Raw genomic sequence first — 25,009 nt, forward strand, 5'->3', positions numbered from 1 at the left:
AAGGCCTGGGTTGGAATTCTATTAGGAATCGATTTTTTTTTATAAAGGCATCAAGTGAAGATGAGTTACCTGGTCTCATGCGGAGGGGAAGAGCTCGTTGGAAATCAGTAAAAACAGGCAATTAACATGCATACTACACTGAGTTAGTTTTGCGTTAGGAACACCCACCTAATAACACGTTGGTCCACCTGTCTGTGTAATCACGGCTCGCAGATGTCTTGGAACAGATTCCACAAGGTGTCGAACATCCTCCATGTTCGACACCTTGTGGTACCGCTGCAGCAACTCCGTCGGTTCATGCTCATTCCAAGAAGGAGCATCAGCAGTTCTCACACCCCATCCTAACATATCCCACACATATTCAATCGGGTTGCACTCAGGAGAGTTTGGGGGTTAAGGCAATGTGGCGAATTCGTTGTCGTATTTCTCCAACCACTCATTAGGTGGACGAGCCCGATGGCAAGGTACGCTGTTGTGTTGAAAGATGGCACTGTAGTTGCGGTAGACCTCCTGTAGATATGAATGGAGATAGTCGGCTAACACTATAGGGATAATTAATGGAACTGTGCAACCAGGGGATAGGGCTATATGCTGTTTACGCCAAACGCAAACCCAGTCATCAGCATGGTGCAGCAGGAGACGGGACTCATCACTCCAGACGCCTTTCTCCATTTGTTGAGGGTCCATTGCTGACGTTCCTTGGTCCATGCGAGGCGTTGCTTGCGATGCCTGGCCGTCATCATGGGTACCCTTGTTGGTCTCCGCCTGTGAAACAAGTTACGGTGCATGGAAATGGGTCGAACTTCTTGCTATTGTACTGGGTGAGCTGTGTGACTGCTGCACGTTTTGCTGAGATACTGTATCTCAGCAACGATCAACCCCACGCGGCTGACCAATGTGAATCCATAAACCGGGTGTCTGTTCATGATTTATCCAGTCCTGGTACACCCTTGATACAGCAGTACGGGAACAACCAACAAGTGTGGCCGTTTCTGAAATACCAGCACCTGCCCTACGGGTCCCAACTATCTGCCTATGGTCAAATTGGCTTACGTCGCCACGTTTCCCATTACTGGCAAACGTTTGCTTGATTTACGTACAGAGGATCGGTGTGTCCATTTATAGTAGCTGCCGTGACGTTGATATCACGTGGTGGTACTTCGTTATCGGGCCGAATATGTAAATAGAGGGGAATTCATAATGCAAAGATAACTCAGTGTGTATAGGCTTCGTAGTCTTAGCTATTTGATCATAATTCCAGTAGACTGGAGAGCATCCATTTGGGACACAACACACAGTCGCCTTCAGACGTTAGCTGAGGTTCTATATAAACACAACTAAACTGCACTAAGCAACTTCTTTGAAACTAAATATTTTCCATTCAGAATTTCCTGGTTCTCTACTGTGTGGCCAAGTTCTTCACAGGTCATATAAGTTAAAAGATAGGGGAGGTCCGATGACGATAGCAACGATAATAGGGTATATTCTTCTATTTTAAAGACTTCAATCGATGTCGTTGTATTTCAGGAAGTTCGAGGTTGTTGACGATACATGCCGCATCTCTATGACGTTTATTTCACGTGTATATATAGAAGAATGCCTGGAGCAATCGGTCACCGAGCTTAGACCAGTGATTGGGTAAGATAGCGAGTGACTTATGTCTTTGCCTGGCCGTGTGTGTTTTATCGTTATGATGTCCGCTCTGAATGGAAGGAGGGGCCTTTCCGAGGAATTTATGGCTGAAAAATAGTGCCATTTATAGTCATAACCAGGCGATGGATTAAAACTTATGGGCCAACAAATGTGCCGGAGAGACGGATAAAGAATGGGACGTGAGATAGATAGAATTGGAAATATGATGTTAAACAGGCGTTGAAAATAGCCAGTAGTTTGGGGATCTTTGAACGAGGCTTAGCCACAATTTCTAAATTATTTACGTATAAATACAAAAGGTGCCCCTTAAGCCATTTGTGTGTTCGCAATTTTTAAAATGCTTCCCGGCTGATCTAGTGTAATCAGCGAGAACAAATTTTCCTTTCGACCATATATTTAGAAATGTTCCTCAATTTTACCTGTTGTGATTATAGTTAAGGAGGAAAAGAATAAATATCCTTACCATGACTGTCACTCGAATTCTTGATGCGTATTTCTATTATAATAATGGTCGAAAAATGTGCAGCGCCCAATAACAAACAAGTTAGGTCCAAATATGGCGTAATTATATTTATCGTTGTGATGGTATTTAGTGCTCAGGAAAAGGCGTCGACTCTTTTTTTCCTATCTTAATCTCTTTTAAACGATTTTACGAATGTAAATTTATAAAAAAAAATTTTTTTGAACAGTTCATATCTTAGCAGCAAACGAAGTAAAATGTGGAGAGCAAAAAAGGTCATAAATTCACAGTAGAACAACAATAGTTTGGAAAGATTTATTTTCTGAGTGGGCATGGTTTGATTGCTTGTAGAGGTCATAGAAATACTGTTTTATGACTAAAATTACCTGATTATTATTCGACTCGGTGTTTTATCGAAGGTCTGAATACTTAAAGAATTTTTATTCATAAATTACAAAAAACATTCTCAGTTTAAAAAGATTAAAAAACCCACCATGGGGGTTATAATATAGGTGCACTATGCATGGAATTTTGTATTTCTCTTTCAAAATTTTTCATAAATTATAATAAACAAATTTTACGTCCTTTCCACGGCTTAAGTTGTGTAGATTCACTTGGAACTTTGTTCACAGCTGAATAAAGGATTAAAACACGAATACAATTCCTTGTCTACCATAATTTACTTGGTACGCAAACGAAAATATATATGACCATAAATATTTGTTTTGTGTTAGTTCCAAGATAATAACCTCACGGCTCACAAATCAAAGACGCTTCGCTAGACCCGGAATTTTTCTTACTTAAATTCATGCCTACTTTTCTGTTGGTCAGCGCATGAGGAAAAGAAGATGCAGTTGTTAACAGGAACTTTCTTGAAACATTCCCGTGCGACTTCTTGTTCTCCAGAGCAAGATTTTTTGTAGTCGTTTGCTTTTTCTTTTACTGTCCTCATGAAGTTTACATATCGGATATCTTTGAACTAAAACCTCTCATCCATTAATCTACTGACTGCCGCTGAACTGCTTATCATTTGACATGTTTCATTATTTGTGGGATGTTTGAGACGTTTTAATTCATTTTGCCATTGAATTCTCTTTACAGCAATGTGAAGTAAATTCAAATTAGACTCGTATGTGTCTGTCTAGATTTCTTGGATCTTGTTTGAATTATTTTAAGTGTGTACTGAAGAATGATAAACAATTTTATGAATTTTAACATGCTATTATTATTATTATTATAGCCTGCACTGTGTTGTCTTGGATTATAGGAGTAAATTGAATCCGATAGCTATTCCCATACTAATTTTCGTGGTTATAACGCTTGCCAAATCATACTGGAGTTTGTTGAAAAGAGTACCTTATCATAATTTGTTATTCTGTGTACAATAAAACCAAACACAAAGTTCGTATTGCATCTTTCCTCCCCTGGAACTGCAAGTAAAAGTGCAATGCAACCCACAGGAGCGTTAGCACAGCAAGTTGTCAGATTGGTGTAAAACGTTCAGCTCTGATCATGAAAAAAAAACAGATATTCAGTTATTAACTCTACTATTTGTGTTTCTATTTGTTTTTAACTAAATCTCGGGTTGATTTTCCAATAGAATCCATCATACGACAATGCTTTGTTTCGATAATACTTCCAAAATGATTCGTTTGAACCAAAACATAAGAACTGGGGGTATAGAATAAGAAATGGGGGTGTTCTCTATATAGTTCTCATGTCTCGTTATATAAGATACATGCAACAACTTAAAGATTAATTTCGTTAAATAATTCAGTAAATGTTTTAAGAAAGTAAGCCTAACGCTAAAAAGAACTGCAGCCTTCATACGTAAGAAATAAATGTTTCATTTGGAATCTTTACATGTTTTTCTATAATTCCTCCATTGAAATTATTAATCCAATGGAGGAATTGTATCTCTAGAACTTCTTTGTCTCATTTCAACTGATCAATATTGGCAACTGAGCAATCGCGAGAGAGAATGAAGAAGGAAAAATTCACAAAAATATTATTAAAAAAATTGTTTTGCACTGTCTGGAAACCATGCAGATTAGATCTCATAATATTATGTAGCTATTAGTGTGATCATATTCTAGTAATTACATATTTAGTTCATAACGTGCAAAATAATTGAACTAAGTACGTCTTTGTCTTTTCTCACCGATATTTCGTATTATTTTGATTGCTATTATATTTATCCTTTAGATAACGCCTTCGGCAAATGCCAGCACCAGTACGACTCCAATGCTGATCATTATCGCCACCTGTTGGGCACCAATACCCTTCGTCTTTTGGAAGGGGAGATGAGAAGGCTGTTTACAGGAGGCTACAGGTGGAGCCACGATTACACACAATGCGTGATTCAAAATATCCTCTACGCTAAACGCCACCATCTGTCTTACGACCCTGGTCTGTGTTCCCGAATGATGGAGCTCTCTTTACCTCCTGTGGTGAGTTAAAACTCCAAAATAGATTTATGATCCTCTCGTTTGTCTGGACTTCGTTAAGATGACACAAATATTTCCTCACCAATATTTAAGGCTTACGTATTAGACATATTTAAGTCTCTGTAGGGAGAAAACTAATTAACCATAACTTATTAATTAAATCCTGTAATGATTCAGTCAGAGAACACTTCAAATGCAAGTCCGAAGGCTATTGCGTAAAGAATTTTTAATTGGATCCATCATTAAAATGCTCGGTAATCACGGCCCCTGATTGGTGTGTACAAATCGGAGTTGGACTACTGTTAGCAACACACGCGCGCGAGCGCTAAAAGATGACGTGATTTGTTTCCCAAAGTATAAAGAGTGGTAAGCCTAGTCCCATCGCTAAATGAACCGAAGTCGACCGAGAAGGTAACTATTGCGCTCGTGCTGCGAGGGCCATTTGTGTTGGCCTCATGCGGAGGTGATGTGCTATTTGGAGGTGATGGGGCTGTGAGGTAATAGAAATGCGTGTTGCTGCGATGGACTTTTCTTTGTGAAATCTTTAAATCTTTTTTTTTTTTTTTTTTGCAGTAACATCGGAAAGTGAAAAATATGACTACGAACCCCCCAGCGGTTAATGACTTTCTTTGAGCCAGTGGTTTAGTTGAGAGGTATTTTACCTGCCTTACGTGTGTACATATGAGAGAAGCCCACACACACCAAGAATGGCTTTCTTATTTTAAAAAGCCGCTATTTTTCACTGGTACTTTGCATGTCAGTGTTCGTTAATGGCGTGCTGTGTAATCTTAACATGTAGCCTAACAAGCATTTTCGTACATTAATTACTGTAATAAAGTTATGCTGACAGTGAGTGCATTCCACGAATTTCAGGCAAAGTACGAAGTTTAAGTTGATTACCGCACTTAGGATGCAACAAGATGAGCAGACTGGTTTATTTTTTTTTATTATCTTTCCACAAAAAAAGCCAGCAGATGGTTTAAAAGCGCTTTCATGTTCTTTCTGTAAAAGCGAGAAAAGTAATCTTTAGCGCCATCTTCTGGGAAAGTGAAGGCATAAATCAATTGAGTGTTTAATCGTATGCAAAAATATTAATACTCGTGGTCATTCATCCAAATATTAGTTTTATAATGCAGGTTTCTCTCTGCACGTGTATTTTTTGGCAGAAATGCGTTTAGTACAATTTCATGTCCACTGCGCATATTCACGCACGAGCTTCTACATTGTTGGAAAGTTATGAAGATGATGTCATTTATAAAGTGAATTTGACATATAAACTGCGTATTATTTAAATTTTAATACAATATCACACGAAAATTTGGTGAATACCGCTAGGATTACACACATTATTGTAATCGTTCAGGCATACCATCAAAATATTTTCAATAATTGCTTACAAGCCTATTTGCTGATTTATGAAACGCGTCATGATTTGAGAAACAAAAAAAAATATTCTGACGGATTTATAGATTTAATATCTGCTGACATTAACAACCGACATGCGAGTGGAATAAAAGAGAGAAAATAAATAAGATTTTGTAACTGTTACGAGTGTTTGCTATCGATATAACAAAACCTTCATCGTAGCACGTACAAGGTGGTTTTAGGTGGCATCTCTGAACGGGAGGGGAAGTGCGTCTTATACACGGACCAATACGGCTAGTAGTATTAATTAATTTACATGACGCAAAACATAAATCTTCTAACTTTAATACAGATACGTTCTCTGATATGACCGCGAACCTCTTGCACACAAAATTACATTCCCAATCTTGCATTCCTTCATTAAATTTCATACTAATTAACAACCATGTATCAAAAGTACCCCCGAGTACCTTTGGGCATTTTTTTATATTCAATGACCACATTCCATTGGCCAAAGTTGCTTTTTTTTTCGTCTTTCCAGGCCAGTAAAAAACATGCTTCATTAAAAAAATTAATCAGAACGTTTTTAATCTCATTAGGAAGTGATCATGTGACCAACCAGGTCTGTTTCGCCTCCATCTGTGCTGCTGCCAACTCGCCTTCCTAATAAAAGAACCTCTAAGTTGTTTGCAACAGCATCTCTTGCCAAAGAGGGTGTGCTCATTAATTCTTGCTTTTCTTACGTGGTCCGATGTTACAATATTTTGCTTCATAAGATCCTAACTCGATTTTTAATTCGTTATTTTGATAAGTGAATTTTATCGCTGTTAAAAGTCCAACCAAGCATACAGTTTCAAGCCTGGATTTATTAAAATATCGCTGCATATTTTATTATTGGCATTAAATGGTTTAACCACTGCGTAAATAAAGATCGGGATATTTTATTTATGTCACAGGTAGCATTAGCAAATTATTGACTGTAAAATTGGCATCCCCCATGCAAAGGTAATTTATAAAATCCGAACTACTGGGAGACGTAATTATACACATAAAGGTAAATGTGAAATTATATTCAAAATCACTCGCAAGTCCATTATATGGTGAATATAATTGATACGGTGTGTTTAACAACACACCATTATTTGGTACCTGACAGCTTTCATTGTTCCTGCTCCATATCACTCTTAATCATAGTTCCCTGACTATAAATCACATGCGATAGCAGTCAAGCAGCATGCACTGAATCAATGGCGTTATTGATATAAGGTTTATTCATATGTTGTACTATTTTTTAAATTGAATATCAAAAAGCAAAATCTGCCTCACGTTTCGCTTCCGTAAATGGCAAGCGTCCTATTCGTGAAATAAGACTATAATCTTGACCGCAGAGGTCATGTCAGTCGATTTGTGTGGTGTCGTGAAGTAGATATGTGGTAGACGTTGAGGGGATGACTGAAAGAGTATTAAATATGAAAATACCCACTATCAATGAAATTTATTCATTCACGAATATTGTAGTTTATGAAAACAAAAAAAGTTTTAATGCAAAATTTGAGTTCATTGTGATCCTACTATGAAACGCTTAGAGAGGCTAATCTTACTGGTTAAGACTATATAATCGCTGTAAATGATAAATATCCTTTTCAAGTAACCTGTATTGTATAACGTAAATGGATCCGTTTACAATGGAGAGAAATATAAAACGCAAATATTTTAATACATCCTGCATAGAATACTTGGAGTGCAGTTAAGCAACCTGTGGGGTCAACCTTAACAAATTCGAACACTGCGGTTTTCTTTCTTATGCCTTTCCTGCAAGTACTTTCTTCAGAAAACTAGAGTGATGGTGGCTACTTAACTGGTCATTATTCCACAAATTTCCTTTAAACTTTTAAAAACACGATCAGCCACCAATCAATAGCCAAACATCGTTGAACAACAAAATTAGATCCAATTGACGAATCTCCTGTTTGCCCTTAATAATGTTGTTTTCCCAAAGACTACAATCTCCAGTTGTTAAAGAAACGAATGCTGCAGGCTTCTCCTTTCTTCATATGCACTTACCGGGTTTGAAAACTTTCTTGGTTCGGCCAAATATCTGTCCAAGGTTTCAGTGACAAAAGGCAGTGAGACTGCTAATCAAAGATTGTTTTGAAGACTATCATCCAGTCTTGAAGGAAAGACTTAAAGATCGATCATTGTGGAACGGAAGTCCAGTTAATGATTAAGCTTGCTCTTAGTAATCCATGATAATGGATATTACCCTGAGAGAATTTGAAAACCATTATTAATGATATTTTAATAAATGTAAAATTAACATTGACAAGTACATTTAAACTAAAGTCTATTATCCTACTTCATGCGTCATAACAACGTCCCCTCCCCATCTTTTCGCACGATATTCAAATCAGCTACAGAACACATTATGGTAATCCCAGTCTTAAATGCTTAGGCGTAAACTATTATACATGCTCACCGTATTCAAATCTTCCTGGCTATATTAGAACAACGTTTCGAATAAAATTTTTTTTTTTTTTTTGTAATTACTGTAGCGTCACTTCTAATTGCATTGGTAATGCTATCACATCTTGCAGTGCAGCAAAATCGTATTCAAGTGCGCTTCAAGAACATCGGAGTTTGATCACACTGGTTATACGTGAAGTGGGAGTGAATGAACGAATGTCAAGCACTCGTAGAATGTATTAAGTTTGGTCGAAATGAAGAGGTGACACACCTTCAAAGATAACATGCACTCTTTAACTGCTATACGCGCATTTATTTCAAAAGCGAACTCGCTGCTAGCATTAAGCCTAAAAGGGATATACGTTATTCATTTTTTTTTTTACTAAACTTGCATTCTGTTGAGGATTAATATCTAAATATTTTTGAGTATAGCGAATACCAAACTGGGACTTCGTATTCATTGAATCACATAAATTGGAATATTCATTCTAACTGAAGAGAGACAATTTGGAGACTACGCTATTATTGCTATTACCAGCAAAAAATATTAAAAAGCAGGCTGGCATTTAGAATGAAACCTTCCTCCCTCCCCCCTTAACCTTTATAACAAATCGCATCACAAATTTAGATGTCACTGTTTGACTGCGCCGTATTATCATAATTAAAATGTAATTAAAAACTCCTTGTAAAATATTTTTGACTATAATAACTGTTTACACAATATTATGATAAATATTTACATAAATCCTCTGCAAACTTGAAGTATTTAAGAAATTAATGCAGACAAAGAACGAAAAACTGACAAAATGTTGTTAAAATATTGTGTACACAAATATCTTGCGTTAAATTCCTTGCCTTAACTTCAAAGACCAAAAAAAATTAAACATTGTTTACATAATAGCTGGTAGTGGGATTACCTGAAGTGAAGGGGACAAAAAAAAAAAACGTTAAATCTTAAATGCCAAATTTAAAACATCTCATGTTAAAATGTCGGAAATGAAAATTTTTATATTTAATTTAGCTTTTTTCATCGTACTGTTATAAATCCATCATCGACTATGCAATTATTAGTAACTGTTGTTGCAGTGATGTAATTTTCTGAACTAAACTGTCGACTGGTTACAGTCAATGCGCGGAATATTTTAGTATATTAGGTCAACTGTCTTTTAAGAGACTGGATACCGATTGTCATTCTTAGTCTTTTTTTTTTCTTTCTCTTTTTTACAGCCTCCTGATATCACAGAACAGCTGGAAAATATTGATCCCAAAGATATGGCTTTTATCAAGTAAGATGTTTAAAATTAAGAATAAAACTGCATATTTTTGTTCTTATATATTTCTCTGTGAATCAACAGAATCGCGACATTTCACCCTTGAAAATAGCACCGATTGTCACGACCTCTTTTTGTGTGTGTCGCCCACAAAACGTTGTAAACGTATAGCTTCAGAACCCTGGACGGACTGAGTTGGATAATCCATCAATTCTACATTAGAGGCCAAATAGGACTTTCCGTTCATGCTACTTCAGGCCTCCGATACGCAGGTCTCACATTGAGGAATGAAAATCATCTGCCATCTAAAGCTGCTTACACACATCCACGCGAGCGGTCGGATTTGAACTCGTAGCCACATGGCTAGAGAGCAATAACGCTATCCGCTTGACAACAGAGCTGCCTACGTTTATCAATAATGTTCTCACTAGACATTTTGAATAATTACTATATCTAAACTGTTAATCTAGTTTGTGGACGTTCTCATTGTCTACCAGATGTGTTTTGATACAAGATTCAGCTGTATGCATAACGTACACAATGAGTTACATCCTGACGGATGAATTTGCACACGTTTACAAGTTTCTAATTAGATGAATTTAAAAATCCACATTTTCCCCGTCGTATTGATGATTCAGAAAGCAACAAGAGAAACTTTAGCGACTATTTAATTATTATTATTACTACTACGTCCATATGACTGAATAGGTAATCAAAAAGGCAGCAGCATTCAGGGAAAATTCTTTGCTGTGCAGAGTAACGTAGCATTTATTTTAGCTGCAGAGAATAACTCCTCAGAATTCTTTATAACTGACGAAATGTACCTTTGGACACCAGGATTTTAACATTTTAAAAAGACAGCGAACTGTATAAAATATTACGTCCTGTGGCATCCTGAACCCATATCTATGACAGCGCCTTTTAGATGAAAATCCGAAGACAGTTTTAATCAGACATTGTCTAGAACTGCAATTTATACTTAAGGTATGAGCAGTTCATAGAGAAAACTTGCCTTTTCTTATGCAAAAGTAAAATCTCCACGGTCTGCAGTTTCTCTGGAGTTCAAAAAGGACAACAGAGAATTGCAGTTGCGTAGACTATAGAAGTTCACAACAGCGACCGAAACGAAGAATTAAGTTACAAAATTGCTGCAAAAAATCAACCCCAATGAAAATGGAAGTCATTTTATTTGAACCACGATTACGCATCATTGGTTTATATGGAAGGGAAGGATCTTTCTCTCCATACCGGAAAACCCAACCACCTGACAAATGCACAGGTGTCAGACCTTGGTTGCTTCGTATTGGGCCTGAATATTTCTATTTGAAGTAGCGGCTTTCACTGATAGTTTTAAAAATTACATTTTTTTGCCAGCGATTTTTTACTGCCCATTGAGCCACGATTTTTTTTTATTTTTTAAAATTAATTTTATGCATTTTGTTATACCGAATTTTTATTGATTTTTATACAGTCCAGAAATTCTGTTCTAGAGATCAAACAAACTTTTTTTTTCAAGCCACTTCGGTCCTCCAATAAGCAGGCGATGAAGTTTGTCTTCCATCTAAAGGCAATCACAAACATCCATAACCACGGCCTGATTTGAATCCGCATCTGGTTAACTGGAGAGCGGATACGCTATCCGCTTAAAAATGTCTACATGAACTGGCATATGTAGTTGATTGAAAAATACGCCTTGCTAGCTATCGGAACAACGCAGTCTAAAATCTCTTGTAAACAGTGTGAGCCATGAAAGCAGGCTGTAATAAGACTCATATAAAACAGTGGCAATTATGCTACATTCATAACCCAAAATGCACCTTGTTGCAGTGTGTTAGCTAAAGACATTCACAACCATGCAAATAAAGATTTTCACCGAATCACATATAATTGAAAGTTATTTTTATGTGTGTTTTAAATTTGCGTAATGCATTGATGAATAAATTCTGTTTTGTTTATCGTTTCTTTCAACTATGCTTGCATCTTTAAATAATTATTTCTAATGCTGGTGTGTGGATTTATGTCGGCAAACCAGATTACCTTGCATTTGAAATGCACAGGAGTTTGATAAACACAAATGTGGGGGAGTTTTTTCAATTATGGAAACGGAAATGCCATTTGAAGGAATTTCCGTGGGTAAAATAGCTTTCTGATTAATTCATACTTTGCAATACATTAGGAAGGAAGGGTTGAGCATGAAAAATAATCTACAGAGTGAACTTCTTATTTCGGTTTCAGATTCACACCGAGTAGCTCGAACAAGCATTCAGAGTTCGCTGATGAAGTGTTCATCCCACCAGTATTCCGTGAATTCGAAGAGGAAGAAGACGGCGACCGGGCTGTCAAGAGAAAGAGTTCTTCTGCCTCGGAATTTCCCAACAAACTCAACGAGAGAGGACGACATGGATCTTCAAGTATTCCAGAAGAATCAAACGAAGAACCTTCCAGTAACACAGATGAGGATGAGGAGGCTCGTAAAGTTCTGCTTCGCTTTTTGAAGGCTTTGGCTGAAGAGGATGAGTTGCAGGACGAATCCCATGGAGGTGCAGATCGATACCCGGATGACGACGTAAGGGTCTCTTAATTCATTCTGTTAAACGTTTCCATTGATTTGAACGTATTAAAAACAGCTTTTTTTTTATTTCAATGGAGTGCTTTACCATTGCAATCAAAACTTGACCATTCTTTCAGGTGCCGCTTCTGAAGACCGACCTCTCTTCCGATCTTAACCAAAGGGCAGCTTTTTCCGAGGGAGGAGTGGAATGGTTACCAGCAGACCACCCTACATTCAGAGATTCTCCAATGAAGAAAGGTGATACGGGAAGCGAAGACGACTCGGAGAATGATGACGATGAGCCTTTGCTGAATACCCTAATGCGAAAACAATCGGAAGAACAAGACGGAGATAAAAGTTTGTTTTGGCCCAGTTTGGACTCGAACGATCGCTGGACTTCAGAAAGAAACAACGAAGATTCCATTAAAGAAGTGGATCTATCGAAAGGGCGTGATCGATGGTCAGGACCTCATCAATACATGGGTGAGACAAACAGATGATAAAAGTGTCCATTACAGCCATTGAAACAAATACTTAAATATATTTGAAGTTAACTGAAACTTAAATGTTTTGTTCTGAACCTTTTTAGGTGATGACGATGAGTACCCATTATTTGAGGATCATGGCATGTCCGTATTTCAGCGCCCTCTACGCTACGACACAAAGAAACCAGGGCCAGGTTATTACGTCCATGAAGTTGATCCTACAGATAGCGATCAGGTAAGCATACCATTTCTGCATTTTTAGTAATTGCTATTTCTATAATCACGTGTCCAATACAAAATTAATCAACTTCTGATCGATTACTGCTACGTAGTGTTTTGTAACATCCGCACACTGGGTTCAGCTGCAGTTACCGAACTCAGGTGCTATCCGGTAAAAATTTCTAATTTCTTCGTTTCCAACATGACCGTATAACATTTAGCGCGTCGTTGACTGCAACTAATCGATTCTCGCGTTATTATTTATGGCAACTGTTTATTAGCTACACGAAACGTGTCAAACGCTACCACCAACAGTATCTCTGAAAAATATTCCACTCTTCTTTTTTATTATTGCCAACAGATGGCAGCATCAGACGACAATCTACTTTATCATATTCTACAAGCTGCTCATGACGACCAGTTGAATGCGTTGACAACAGTAGGTGGAGGTGATCAGAAGCCTACTAGGTTGGAAGAGGCAGCGAAAGATCTCTTAGGTGAGTTTTATCATTTCTGACTATAATTATTTTAATCTGCATGTTTCAAAACTTGAAATAATCGTTTTTAAGTGCTGTAATAAAATGTCAACTAAGTGTGCAAAGTGGCGTGACATTTTTACAGAGTTGAAACATTTAATTTGTTGCACGAATCACGGCTTAACAGGTGGTCTTCAATGCACGGATAATAAATGCGAAAACGATTATCATAATTTCTGTCTTGAGCCTGCGTTTCCACAGAAGCAAGACATGTACTAAGTTACTAAACAATTAGTGAGAAATTTTAAAATGTTTAAAGTGTTATTATTGAGGGTGGCACATAGCCTTTGGATCACAAATGATTTTTATCATCCGATGTGACGCCACCTTGGTTCTCGCAGATCTTGAAGTTGCACGAAATCGACTTTTTAGTCGATTTGTCTAAAAAGTCAATTTTTAAGTATTTGTTTTCAAGTATTTGTCTTCTAACGGTGCTAATGTTCTTTAGTTTTCATATATTCGGAATACTGATATCGGTGCTAATCAGTAGGTCGATGTTCAACTATCAATCTAAACTAACAGCTGTGACTGCATAGTAATAATTTAAATAAAAAAGAGGATAGAATACTGTACTAATTGCTCGTTAGAACGAGCTCTCTGATGCAACTTTAGCAGGGCATCTAAGTGCTAGAATGAATTTGTATAAACATATTGTAAATATTTTATAAGAAAAATAATTATTCATTATTTTTCTTATAAAATTGCGATTCTATTTTCAGAATACTCAATAGTGATGTTTAGCTTCATCCTTAGATCTATTAATTTCGTCGTAGAGTTTTAAGTACTTACATCGTGAAAGAGGTCTGCAAATGTTTCTTATAGCATTACATTAAAATATAAAAAATCCTTTTTTATTGAGTAATTGCAAAAAGAATTTAAAGGTCCTAAACACGGATGGTTTTTAACAAAATCTTTTATAGGTAACATGCCTAAAGATGTTTTTACGTTACGAAAAATTATTTGCAATGGGATTCAATATTGCACAGTAACAATATTCTCGTCTCTGTTTAATCATGAACAATTATGATATGCACACTTATAGATTACATCGCAAAGTAACGAAAAAAAAAACAGTTGACATTAATTCATGAGCGCTTGCTCGTTCCTCACTTCATAGACAATACCCTGACGTCACGCCTCTCATCGAATGACACACAACGGAATCCTGTCTTCTGTTTAGGATGGATCCATCGGAATATTCACTGAACTGTAATCCGCGAGCAGTCCATCGTTACAAATCCACGTGAAATTCCTCCACCCCAACGTTTGTCCGAGCGCCTGTGACAAATGGGTCGTGTCTAACCGTCTATAGGTAGCCCTATTTTACCACGAGGGGCTATTGTCTCGTGCCACAGCAGGCCTTTTGCGTGCGAGATGCTATCGCTTCGATCGGAGACGCACCGTCCCTTGTGGGAACGACCAGGTGTCATGGCCTCCTGGCGTCTCCACCGCTTTGTCTCTTTCTTCCGGTCACACTGACAAGATACCAATTACTCCGGCGGTAACGGCGACGTTAAACGAGGTCCGGACTGAGCTAGGGAGAATGGCGTTGATCCACGTGCTGACTGCAAAGAAAATCAATTCTTCTTTCAAGGGAAAACGTTGCGTCGAAATGTTTGGCGTCTTCGGAAGTGTAAGAAAAAGTAACTTTCGAGTCGAAGATAGAGAACGAAACAAATCTGGGAAACTGGTGGGTGAAATGCCGTGGTTTAGGACGTGGGAAAACTCCCAACAGATAGTAGAGCGCCACCTGTTGGACTAACTAGATTCCTTGACTCTTAATATAAGTAATACGGCAGTTCAGACATTTTAGGGACATCAGATTAATAAACACATGTTTCAGTCTTCATTTTCAGATACATTTTATTTTTTCATCTTTCGTTTCCTGTTCGTATCTTCCAAGTATGCTGTCTAGTCCGATTAAGGTAGTTTTTTTTTGAAATCACAATTTTGGCACCAGATGGCATTGCTACACGATGGATATCCAAGCACATTCGATTCCCATGCATTAATCAACAAGTTTATATACACACTTCGCTGGTTGTGAACCTCTTTATCTGGGGAATCGGTTCAGACTTCAGTCGCAACAAGCGTTTTGGAAACTGTCTGAAAAAAAGCTGTCGATGAAAACAGTTATCCGAGATCTTAAGGAGAAAAGAATTTCTTGAGAACATAATCTTAACGCTGATAGCCTGTTTGTCATTGTGGGTGCTAAAATAATTCCACTGACACTTTTTTTTTTTAATAGGAGTGCGTTGTCTTCCTCGGGTACTTTAGGTGTTAAAATTCTCACCTGTGCATACCTATCTTAATATCTTACTAGAGCATCTGTTGAATAAATATATGCTTTAGGGAAGGCATTTGAGCTCGTTTTTGAAGACGTACTGCGATATATATTTGTAACGCGAATTATGACTTTGAGAGTAGTTGACACGTACCGCCGTGTCTACTCTCAAATATTCATGCTTTAAGAAACGTGACCTTTTAACCTCAGAACGGTTCACAGGAAAAAACGTACGTTGTGCATAATTCTGTTAGTGGTCTGCTGCCCACTTGAATGGCCGAGTGTTTGGCTTATCTACTCTCCAACGCAGATTGCGGTTCGAATTCTGCAGTGAGCGTGGATGTTAATTGTCATTTTGGATAAAGAATTTTATCATCCGGTGTGAGCCCACCGACTCACTTATTTGAGGCTTGAAAAAAGTTCCACGTTTGGTTCCTAGATCAGGTAAAAATGAATAAATAATACCAAAAACTGTAAGAATTATTAAAAAAAAAAAAAAAAAAAAAAAAAGAGAAATTCTTAGCGCACCCACAGTACTAATGTTCTTTGGATTTAACAATCTTTCGCAGGTGGGAATTGCATAAAATATGTGAAATCCAACAACGCTTTAGTTTGTATTTCTCTTTCGATGCACTGAAATATCAGAATTAATTAATGCAAAGAAACAGCCAAAGTAATGTTAGAATAACCGTGCAACACGTTTAAAATAATGACACAGTTCACTAAAACTAAGGAAGAATAATGTTTTTAAAACGCATGAATAGGATGACCTTGAGATACATGTCTAATTTTTCATTTCAAATGGAGTTAAGTTTCATGTTAACAAATCCATCCATCCAGTACGACACTTCATTTCTTCAGTTTACATTTAATTTTTAAATGTCAACATTCATCCGATTGGTGAAAACATCCCATTGAAGATTTTCTTAGTACTTCTTAATGAAGGATTCTCTACTGCAGGAATAGAAAATCACAGTTTGAGATCTTTTAGTACGACTAGAAGGAGAATCCACTATCATGAGCTTATTTTTATCCAACAGTCTTTGAGCAATTTTGCCACAGTTTACTTTCCAAGGCTAATTTCTACGTTAGTTATAAGTTTCAGCCCAAGTTCTTTTTATTGAAGTAATAAACAAATCCTCCAACACTTTCTTTCGTTCACTCTCGGAAATCGGTGAGCAGCCAATATTTTTCTCCCTGATTTAGTGGATTTCCTAAGCGTATTATATAAGAGTGGATTTTTCTAATCCTAACTAGTACATACCTGTTTGTTCTATAGTATATTTTACTGATTTTTTTTTTTCGAACTGAGTGAATCGTATAAACTAGGATAAGGTCCGAGCTAATAACTGGATTCGAACATTAAATCAGGTTCAAACCCCGTATTAAATGTGTTCTAAAAACTTAGTAGTCATTTGAAAACAAAATTAGGGTAATAGTTCGCTTCACCGCCCGAGGCATCGCAGAGCACAGTTTGGGAACCACAAGTCTGTCTTCTATTCGCAGACCTAGTGTCGCAAAGTTAATACAAAACTATTCAAGCCTTATTTTTATTAATTATAATTATTTTACGTTAATCGGATTTATGGTGACAGTCGGTTATCTTCGAGTTCTGTGCAGTCGACAGCAAACTCAGACGAAGATATGTGAAGATGGTATTTGCCAGATGCTGGAAACCATCTGGAGGATGTCAGCCTGTCATCTTTCAGATTGCTGTTCATTCCTGTGTTTACTGGGGAGGGGGGGGGGGGGAGGTCAGAGTTTCTTTCATTAAAGGGTAATGTCCGGATAACAGTTGCTTCCAGAATAAATCAGAGTAGCCATATTCTGACTAGATATGATTCCACAGTTGCGAATTCAGAGATTGTGAGTTAACGTCAAAGTATTTTTTTTCAAGAGTCAAATGAATTAAGTAATTTGCATAGCACTGAGAAATCATGAGTAATAATTTCTCCATATTTTCCATTTTAACAGATTTACTCACAAGAAAGTATCCTAGTTTATGTGTGTGTGTATATATATGTATAATGATCTAGCTGTAGATGCTTTTTTTACATTATCACAGCTTATATTCTCGTAATAGTTTCAGTGGGATTTTACATGTATCAGCAGAATAACGAGCTGCTACTGCCTGCTGAGTTCTAACAGCAATATTAGATATAGAGGAATAACGCAACCTGCCACTGACAATCTGATTTCCCTTCGAACGTCTTTAAAATGTTTTGCAGTATTATTAAGTCATAGATATGGCAATATTTTATTAATGCACATTCGTTGCTTGTTAAGAATCAAAATGATTACAAAAAAGCAACACCTGAAGTTGATCGAAGGGTTGGCTTACAAAGTTTGCACGCGGTGATACTTAAACGAATGTCAAAACACATTCACAATAATAGTCCTGACTTCTTTTTTAAATTTTTCTGAAGTTAGAAACCTGGAACAACTGCACTAACTTCCTACAGACTGGGATTTGCTGTTTGGAAGAAGCAGCCATAGAAGAGGTCTGCCTGGCAATGTTTACTAAGTTGGCTAGCATTATGATTGCTTGAGCCCATGATGATGTAATCTGTCGTAAGCCTGATACTCTAATCTTCCTCATTAAAGAGATTTATATAGTTTCTTTTAAGACAAATAAGCTTCTCTTCGTTACGAACTGTGCATCCTCAGATTATCACCACACGTACTAATCTGGATAAGGATAGAATGAACGTGAAAGGATCATTAATGATATGCGTGGTGACATTCCTTCGAATCATGAACTGGGCCAAAATTCGACAACCCTGTTCTAAGACTAATGAGACTTAATCCAAATATCCATTTTTGGTAAGACGACAAACTCTCTTAAGAACACATTAGGGAGAGAATGGCTATGTTTCGACTTTCAGCTGCCATCATCATCAGATATCAATAAAGAAAATTTGAATAATGAAAACTACAGTAATCGTTAATGACGTGTTCACTCAGCTTCACGCTTTAATTACAACCAAAAAAAAAACAAGACTTTGTTTTATTTTGGGAGCAAGTACACCGACGAAAACTTGCGGACTCCAAAGATACCTCGTGACTACATTACGAAAAATAACCATCGCAGTCGAGACTTAAGTCATAAATATAAATAAGCGAGAATAATTCTCGCACGCGCGCTATAAAACTCCAGAGGAGACTTTCATATTATTTATTTATGGGCGTCGAACGTTTTTATTAGGAAGAGGACCCCGAGCCTTCCCTACGCTCGTATTACTTTGTTACAGATTAATGTAATTTTCCTGACGCCGTGCATGTGGCCAGTGTCTTAAGCCTCTTTTATCCATTATGTCAAAGGAAACATGTAAGCATGAAAACAACGGGAATTAGGTTGTAAGGAGGGGTTAGGTCGAAGACGGTGCGCGATAGGAACGTTCGTTTGCGAGGACATAAATTATGGCTAAATATTTACAAGTAGAGTGCTAAAACTTTTAAATATTTCAAATATTTCGTTGATACCCATTTTGCATCGCAGTCTTATTTAACTGTGCTTTGCAGGTCCCTTATTATAAGTCAAATAAGACTGTAATGCAGTGGAAGTGAAATAATAGCTTCTCGTGATTGTCAAAATCTGACAACAAAAACGTTAGCTTACAATAGAAGCCCTAATTCGTCCTTTGCATTATTAATAATGTGCTTGATGTTTTTTTGTCAATTGCTTAGTAAACAGCAAATAGTCCATTGTTGGATTCATTTACGTGAATAACTGTTTAATGCGTGCAGTCAAATCTCGGGATTAAATAATGCTTCATCGCAGTGATAAAAATGGAAACAATACTCTAACTCCACGTGTTCTTGTGATTTGTAAATATGAACAGTTGGTACAGCATGGACTCTCATTAGTCCTGATCAGGACCGACCTTCTCTATAAAGGGGCCTGGGTGCAAGAAACCTTTTGGGACCCTAAAATATTTTTCAAAGGTAAAAATTAAAGGATTCGAAATAAACGTATTGTAAAACCTCTTACCTGCAAATGATTTTGGCACAGGAAAACAAAACAACAACAAAAAAAACCACATTCGAAATATCATACGTTTCCGCAAATGTGTACCGACTATGCCCACTCGATCGTGTGGTCCGGGTGCATTGCACCCACTGCACCCCCGAGATGGCCGGCCCTGGTCCTGATAGCCTGCTTGATGCAGCAACTGGAAATAAGCACTCATTAATAAAAGATAGGCAACGTTATTCACATGGTTCCTTATTCCTTTTATTAATTCTACAAGTGGAGTAAATTACGTCGACATTTCGCTGTTCTATTTCAACTAATAATGTTGGAAAGATGTCGAATTAAAAACACTCAAACATAACTGAGATCATTGTGCTCGACTTCATTGTCGAGTATTTGTGAATTTTTTTTTATTTGTGCACTTATTGGGTTTTTTTTTGTACGAAGTGACTTGTGAAACATAATTATGAGAGATTCTTTATTCCAAACAAAGAATGAAACATGTATATATTGGAAAAGAATACATTCTGAGCTACATAAAGATTTCAACTACTACAAAGTTGTAACCTTCTAGTAGAATCGGAAGCATGGAATTTGGTGGAACATTCGAAGCGTAAATGAATTAAAAATTTCGAATCCAGAAAGGTGTCAAGGGAAATGCTATTAGAGACCAATGAAAACATTGGTTGATAAGAATTTGCGAATAGGATAATTTTTAAGACTGAATTTGAATAAAAAGAGAAGACTTGATCTTTGAATAATTAAATTCAACTATAATTGTGATTAAGGTGCGTCGATGACAGCAAGAGATTCAGCCTTATTAGATAACAAATTAACTGAATAGTTAAGATGTATTCCCTTATCAGACGATGGGGACATTGATATATCTTTTGCTATAACTATTAATAAATTGATAATTAATTTAATTGTAAATGTAAAATCGATACAGTTACTCACGCAGGAACACAGTCACCTAACTTAACTTTAAGGAGGAGGAAAAAAAAACAGTAAAATCACTCGATAAGTCATGTTAGTTATATAACAGATGCACAGAGTGGCTAAGCAAAGCATTCCTTGTTAAGAATAATTTATTATGAGCATGCAACTCGATTCTCGTTTCCCTTATTCAATCAGGCAGACATCGACTGAAGAGAAAATAAAACTTAAAAGCTCAGTAATCGCGTTCACTAAATTACAAGAGACACCAGAGCTTTACTGAAAGGCCAACAACATTGGTTTTAATGCACCAGAATAAACACGGGGGGGGGGGCGACAGAAATGTGACAGTAAGCGAGATCCATAACAGATACAAGGCGACGGTTTCAATGAAATCGAAATGGGGAAAAAAAAATGTCTGAATTCAATATTCTTTCTTAAAATCCAAGTTCGTCCCTCGTATATTTTATTTGCTTTCCCTCTTGTGTCCCCCACCACTTTTTCCAAGAGTATTTCTTTGTTTAAACGAAAAAGAATACTCATGCACGCTACGATATTCACTGTGTGATACCTCAGCAGGCTTTACAGAAAAAGCGAACACTGGGGAACCTTTTCCTCCCCACTCTCTTATAGTTATTTCTTTACAGAACTCACAGTCTTGCCGATTCCTTGTCGTTCTCTCTTTTTTTTTTTTTTTTGTTTATACGCAACACATTTGCAGTAATAACAAAGCCGGAACTGTCTGCATTTAATACATCTTTTCCGTCACGCTGGATAAGGCGCAAAATGGAGACTGACATCCTCCTCCTCTCTAGCTTTGTACGTACCCCAGTGGTGGCGCGCGCTCTGTTACGTGTGCATAAAAAAAAAAAGTTCAGTAGTCGCATTTGAGATGAAAATAATTCTTTCCCGCTCCTCGTCCTGTCGTGTTTTCGGAGTACTAACAGTAGAATAATTACCGGAAATAAACAAAAATAGCAACTCAACCAAAGAGTTTCAAATGCAACGAAATTCTGCTAGTATTATATGACGTCAAGGAGTGTGCAATGAATAAGGGACAGTAGTTTAAGGTAACGTGGAACAACTTACTTGCTCAACACGCAAAATCTTGTGACAGTTAGCATAAAAATACGAGAACAAATGTGTCTCCACGCGAGACCCGTTTTAATCCAACAGCGAATAACCTCGTCAACAGTAACCACCATTCACTGTGTTACTAGTTGCGTTCATGTCAGAAAAGAATGAAGTTGAAATTGCTCAAAGAATGCTAACATCTCAAAAGTTATACATTTCTGTGGATACTGCTCGTAATAATAACATACACCCTCTGTCCAAAAAGAAACCGAACTTTTCGAAAATAGAAGAAACTAGTGGCGCCACCTGTTGCATCTTTTTGTTGTCGAAAGCGGTAACCTTCATTAGTGTTGCGTCAACTGTTTATGATATTTGTTTCATTAGAAGCCGAGTTATAGTGCCAAGAGTGACAGCGTGTTTTGACGAACGGTAGTTAGTCGTCACGATATTCATGCAACGCGACGAATTCTCGCTATCAATTGTTCCGAAACTTCGAGATAAAATTCACCATTAACCGTTTGGGTAGGCGGAACGAATTCTTTGTGGATAATGCCCTTGGAATCGTAGAAACAAATCAGCATTGTCTTTACTTTTGACTTCTCCAAGCGACTTTTTTTTCTGATGTCCCTCTTCTGGTGGTCTCCACTCAGCACTCTGGCGCTTTGTTTCAGGCTCATACTCAAAACACCACGTTTCGTCACCAGTAACGATCATTTGAAGGAAGTTTGAGTCCTTACGAGCGGTTTTAATGAGGCCCCTTGCAGTGTTCAATTCGATACATTTTTTTGGTCGTCGGTCAACTTGTGGAGAACAAATCGCGAATTCAATTTACAAAGGCCCAAACTCGGTCAAAATGTTGTACACAGTTGATTTTGGAATCCCCAATTCATCTTCAATCAATCTCACGGACGAGTTTGGGTTTTGTTTATTGCAATCACGCACTTTTTTGATAACTTCGCTCAGTCCAGTTTTTGGAGTGCCCGGCTTTTCGTCGTCCTCAAGCGTCTCACGACCACTTTGAAATCGCTTAAACCACTCATCACCGTATGTTTTTTGAAGCATTTGATGCATTTCGGTAAAACGTTTACCAAGTTTAACACAAAAGTCAATCGCAGTCTGTTTGAAACTCATTTTCCGACCGTTCGTCAAAACACGCTGTCATTCTTGGCACTATAACTCGGCTTCAAATGAAACAAATGTCATAAACAGTTGACACAACACTAATGAAGGTTGGCGCTTTCGATAACAAAAAGATACAACAGGTGGCGCCACTAGTTTCTTCTATTTTCGAAAAGTTCGGTTTCTTTTTGGAACGAGAGTATAAAATGCTTATAATAAGCAATATACGATGCTATTTTTTATTTGGTTAGGACTGGCAAATCAAATAAGTCGCAAAAATGAAATCTTTTGAGCATGGTTCACATTTAGTATGGTACCCATTCTTACCGGGGTTCTGAACCTCTCGTGCACGAAATTCTATTAAGTATACTACTGAGAATTGTTATAACGAAGGAATCATAATTTAATATAACGTAGGTAAAACTAAATATGATGCACGGAACATCATGTCAAACGTTTGGTAAAGGTTTAATACAAATTGTTTTTGTATTAAATGAAGCTACTGTGTAGGTTTAGTAGTTTCCACATATCACAATTTCAGATGTTATGGAACGAAAGATGGTTAAAATAACTCTTAGGTGATCATTATCACAGAGTGAAGACCCTTTACTGCTGAATTAACCACACTGATGCTTCACTAAATGAAGATCGTCGTACTTTTCAACTGCGTGAATCAGTTTATATTTGCAGAGAGGCATTATTATTTTAACAGAGTGCCCTGGGTAAGCCGACTTCGGAAACTCCATTCAAGAGACAAAAGTGCAACATATTTCAGGCCACTATTTTTGGATTCCAATTCGGATGGAAATAATCTCAAACCCTGGGGAAGTGGAGGATGAAAATTGTCTGCTACCTAAAAACTTCCAAATTTCGAACTACTTCAGTTTAATTTGATGTAGGAAATTTTCTGTTCATCAGATGAACCCCAACTGCTCTTAGATGATCAATTCGATGTATTAATGCTACACATAAAACAGCGGCGGCCCGTGGCTTAAAATCGTGGGGGTACTGTAACTTTCGAAATATACATACACACTGCAAGTACAGTGTATACATGTTTGGATAAAATATCAATTATGGTAAAAATTAAAAAAAATATTGTTTAGTATCTTTTTATACAAAATAAGAGAATTGTATAGGATTGTTGATGAAATTAAATATTACAAGCAAATATAAATAAATATATTTGTATATCGAGAAAAATTTGGGGTGCTGCAGTTCCGCAGTGCCTATGCACCACCGCCCCTGCACATAAACGTTATTTGGCCTCTGTCATTTGCAACATTCTCCAGTGCACGTGTATTATCTGTCGCATCTTTAATTTTTTGCAACGATTGACTGCCAGTTGTTCCAACACATATCAAACGAACCTTAGAAGCAGTGGTTGATATTTAACTCGAACACGAAGCCAACCCAAAAGTACAGAACGTCTTTCTGATCACAAATACCTTTTATATATGAACATTAAAGCTCATGCATAGCACAGACCTTTATAACTGTTTCAAAAATCATAGTTTTCTTTGTTTTAGTTGAATAGCACTTCGATTTCCAGGGCGTAAAGGTCCTTTATTGCTCTCTCGACATATGCGCCAAAAATCGCATAACAAACTGGATTATTGTTATGCGATTATATTCTTATCTATGTCCGAACTCGGACATAGATAAGAAAGACACCATGTTTGGAATGCTGTAACAGCCAATACAGTATCGTCACCTTCCGGGAAAAAATTAAACACTGGAGATTAGAATTCATTTGCATATTCAGAAATATTAATAACAGTAGTGTGAGTAAAATAAAATGCTGACAAATAACCTTCAGTTCCTCTCTCCCCCCCCCTAATTTGAGTAACATTGTTTTAAAATTCAACTAGGTCATCTCCTAACAAATACTAACAGCGGTATGTCCACTTTTCAGTTATTGGACAACAAGCATTTAGAAATTGCTCTTTACGATGTATCTAAAACAAACAAACAGCCTTGGAGAAGTATAGTGAAAGAGAAGCTCGAACATATAAGTCTCTTAAGAACTCCTGAACTCACCGAATGATTTTCTTAGTAGAGACAAGAATTTACTCAATCTGTTTGTTGAGTTATTATTCACGCATCTCGCTCTCTAGTACATTTCGAAGTCAGTAACAAGTTGATGTAATTAGGATTCTCTCTGATCCCTTTC

At 37.2% G+C, this 25,009-nt stretch overlaps 1 protein-coding gene across 2 annotated transcripts in view; it reads left to right on the forward strand.

Annotated features, from left to right (window-relative positions):
- IA-2 (tyrosine phosphatase IA-2) overlaps positions 1–25,009 on the forward strand; it is a 392,148-nt gene that overhangs the window by 118,922 nt on the left and 248,217 nt on the right. For both annotated transcript variants that reach the window (XM_090411727.1, XM_090411728.1), the window contains exons 3-8: positions 4,319–4,563; positions 9,616–9,674; positions 11,895–12,225; positions 12,348–12,693; positions 12,800–12,930; positions 13,276–13,411. In XM_090411727.1, the coding sequence (XP_090267853.1) occupies positions 4,319–4,563; positions 9,616–9,674; positions 11,895–12,225; positions 12,348–12,693; positions 12,800–12,930; positions 13,276–13,411 (1,248 nt within the window). The remainder of the gene's footprint in view (positions 1–4,318; positions 4,564–9,615; positions 9,675–11,894; positions 12,226–12,347; positions 12,694–12,799; positions 12,931–13,275; positions 13,412–25,009) is intronic.

The sequence above is a fragment of the Typopeltis vanoorti genome, chromosome 22 (genome assembly GCF_054136105.1).
Source record: "Typopeltis vanoorti isolate ZY-2024b chromosome 22, IOZ_Tvanoo_1.0, whole genome shotgun sequence".
NCBI classification, from domain to species: Eukaryota; Metazoa; Arthropoda; class Arachnida; order Uropygi; family Thelyphonidae; genus Typopeltis; species Typopeltis vanoorti.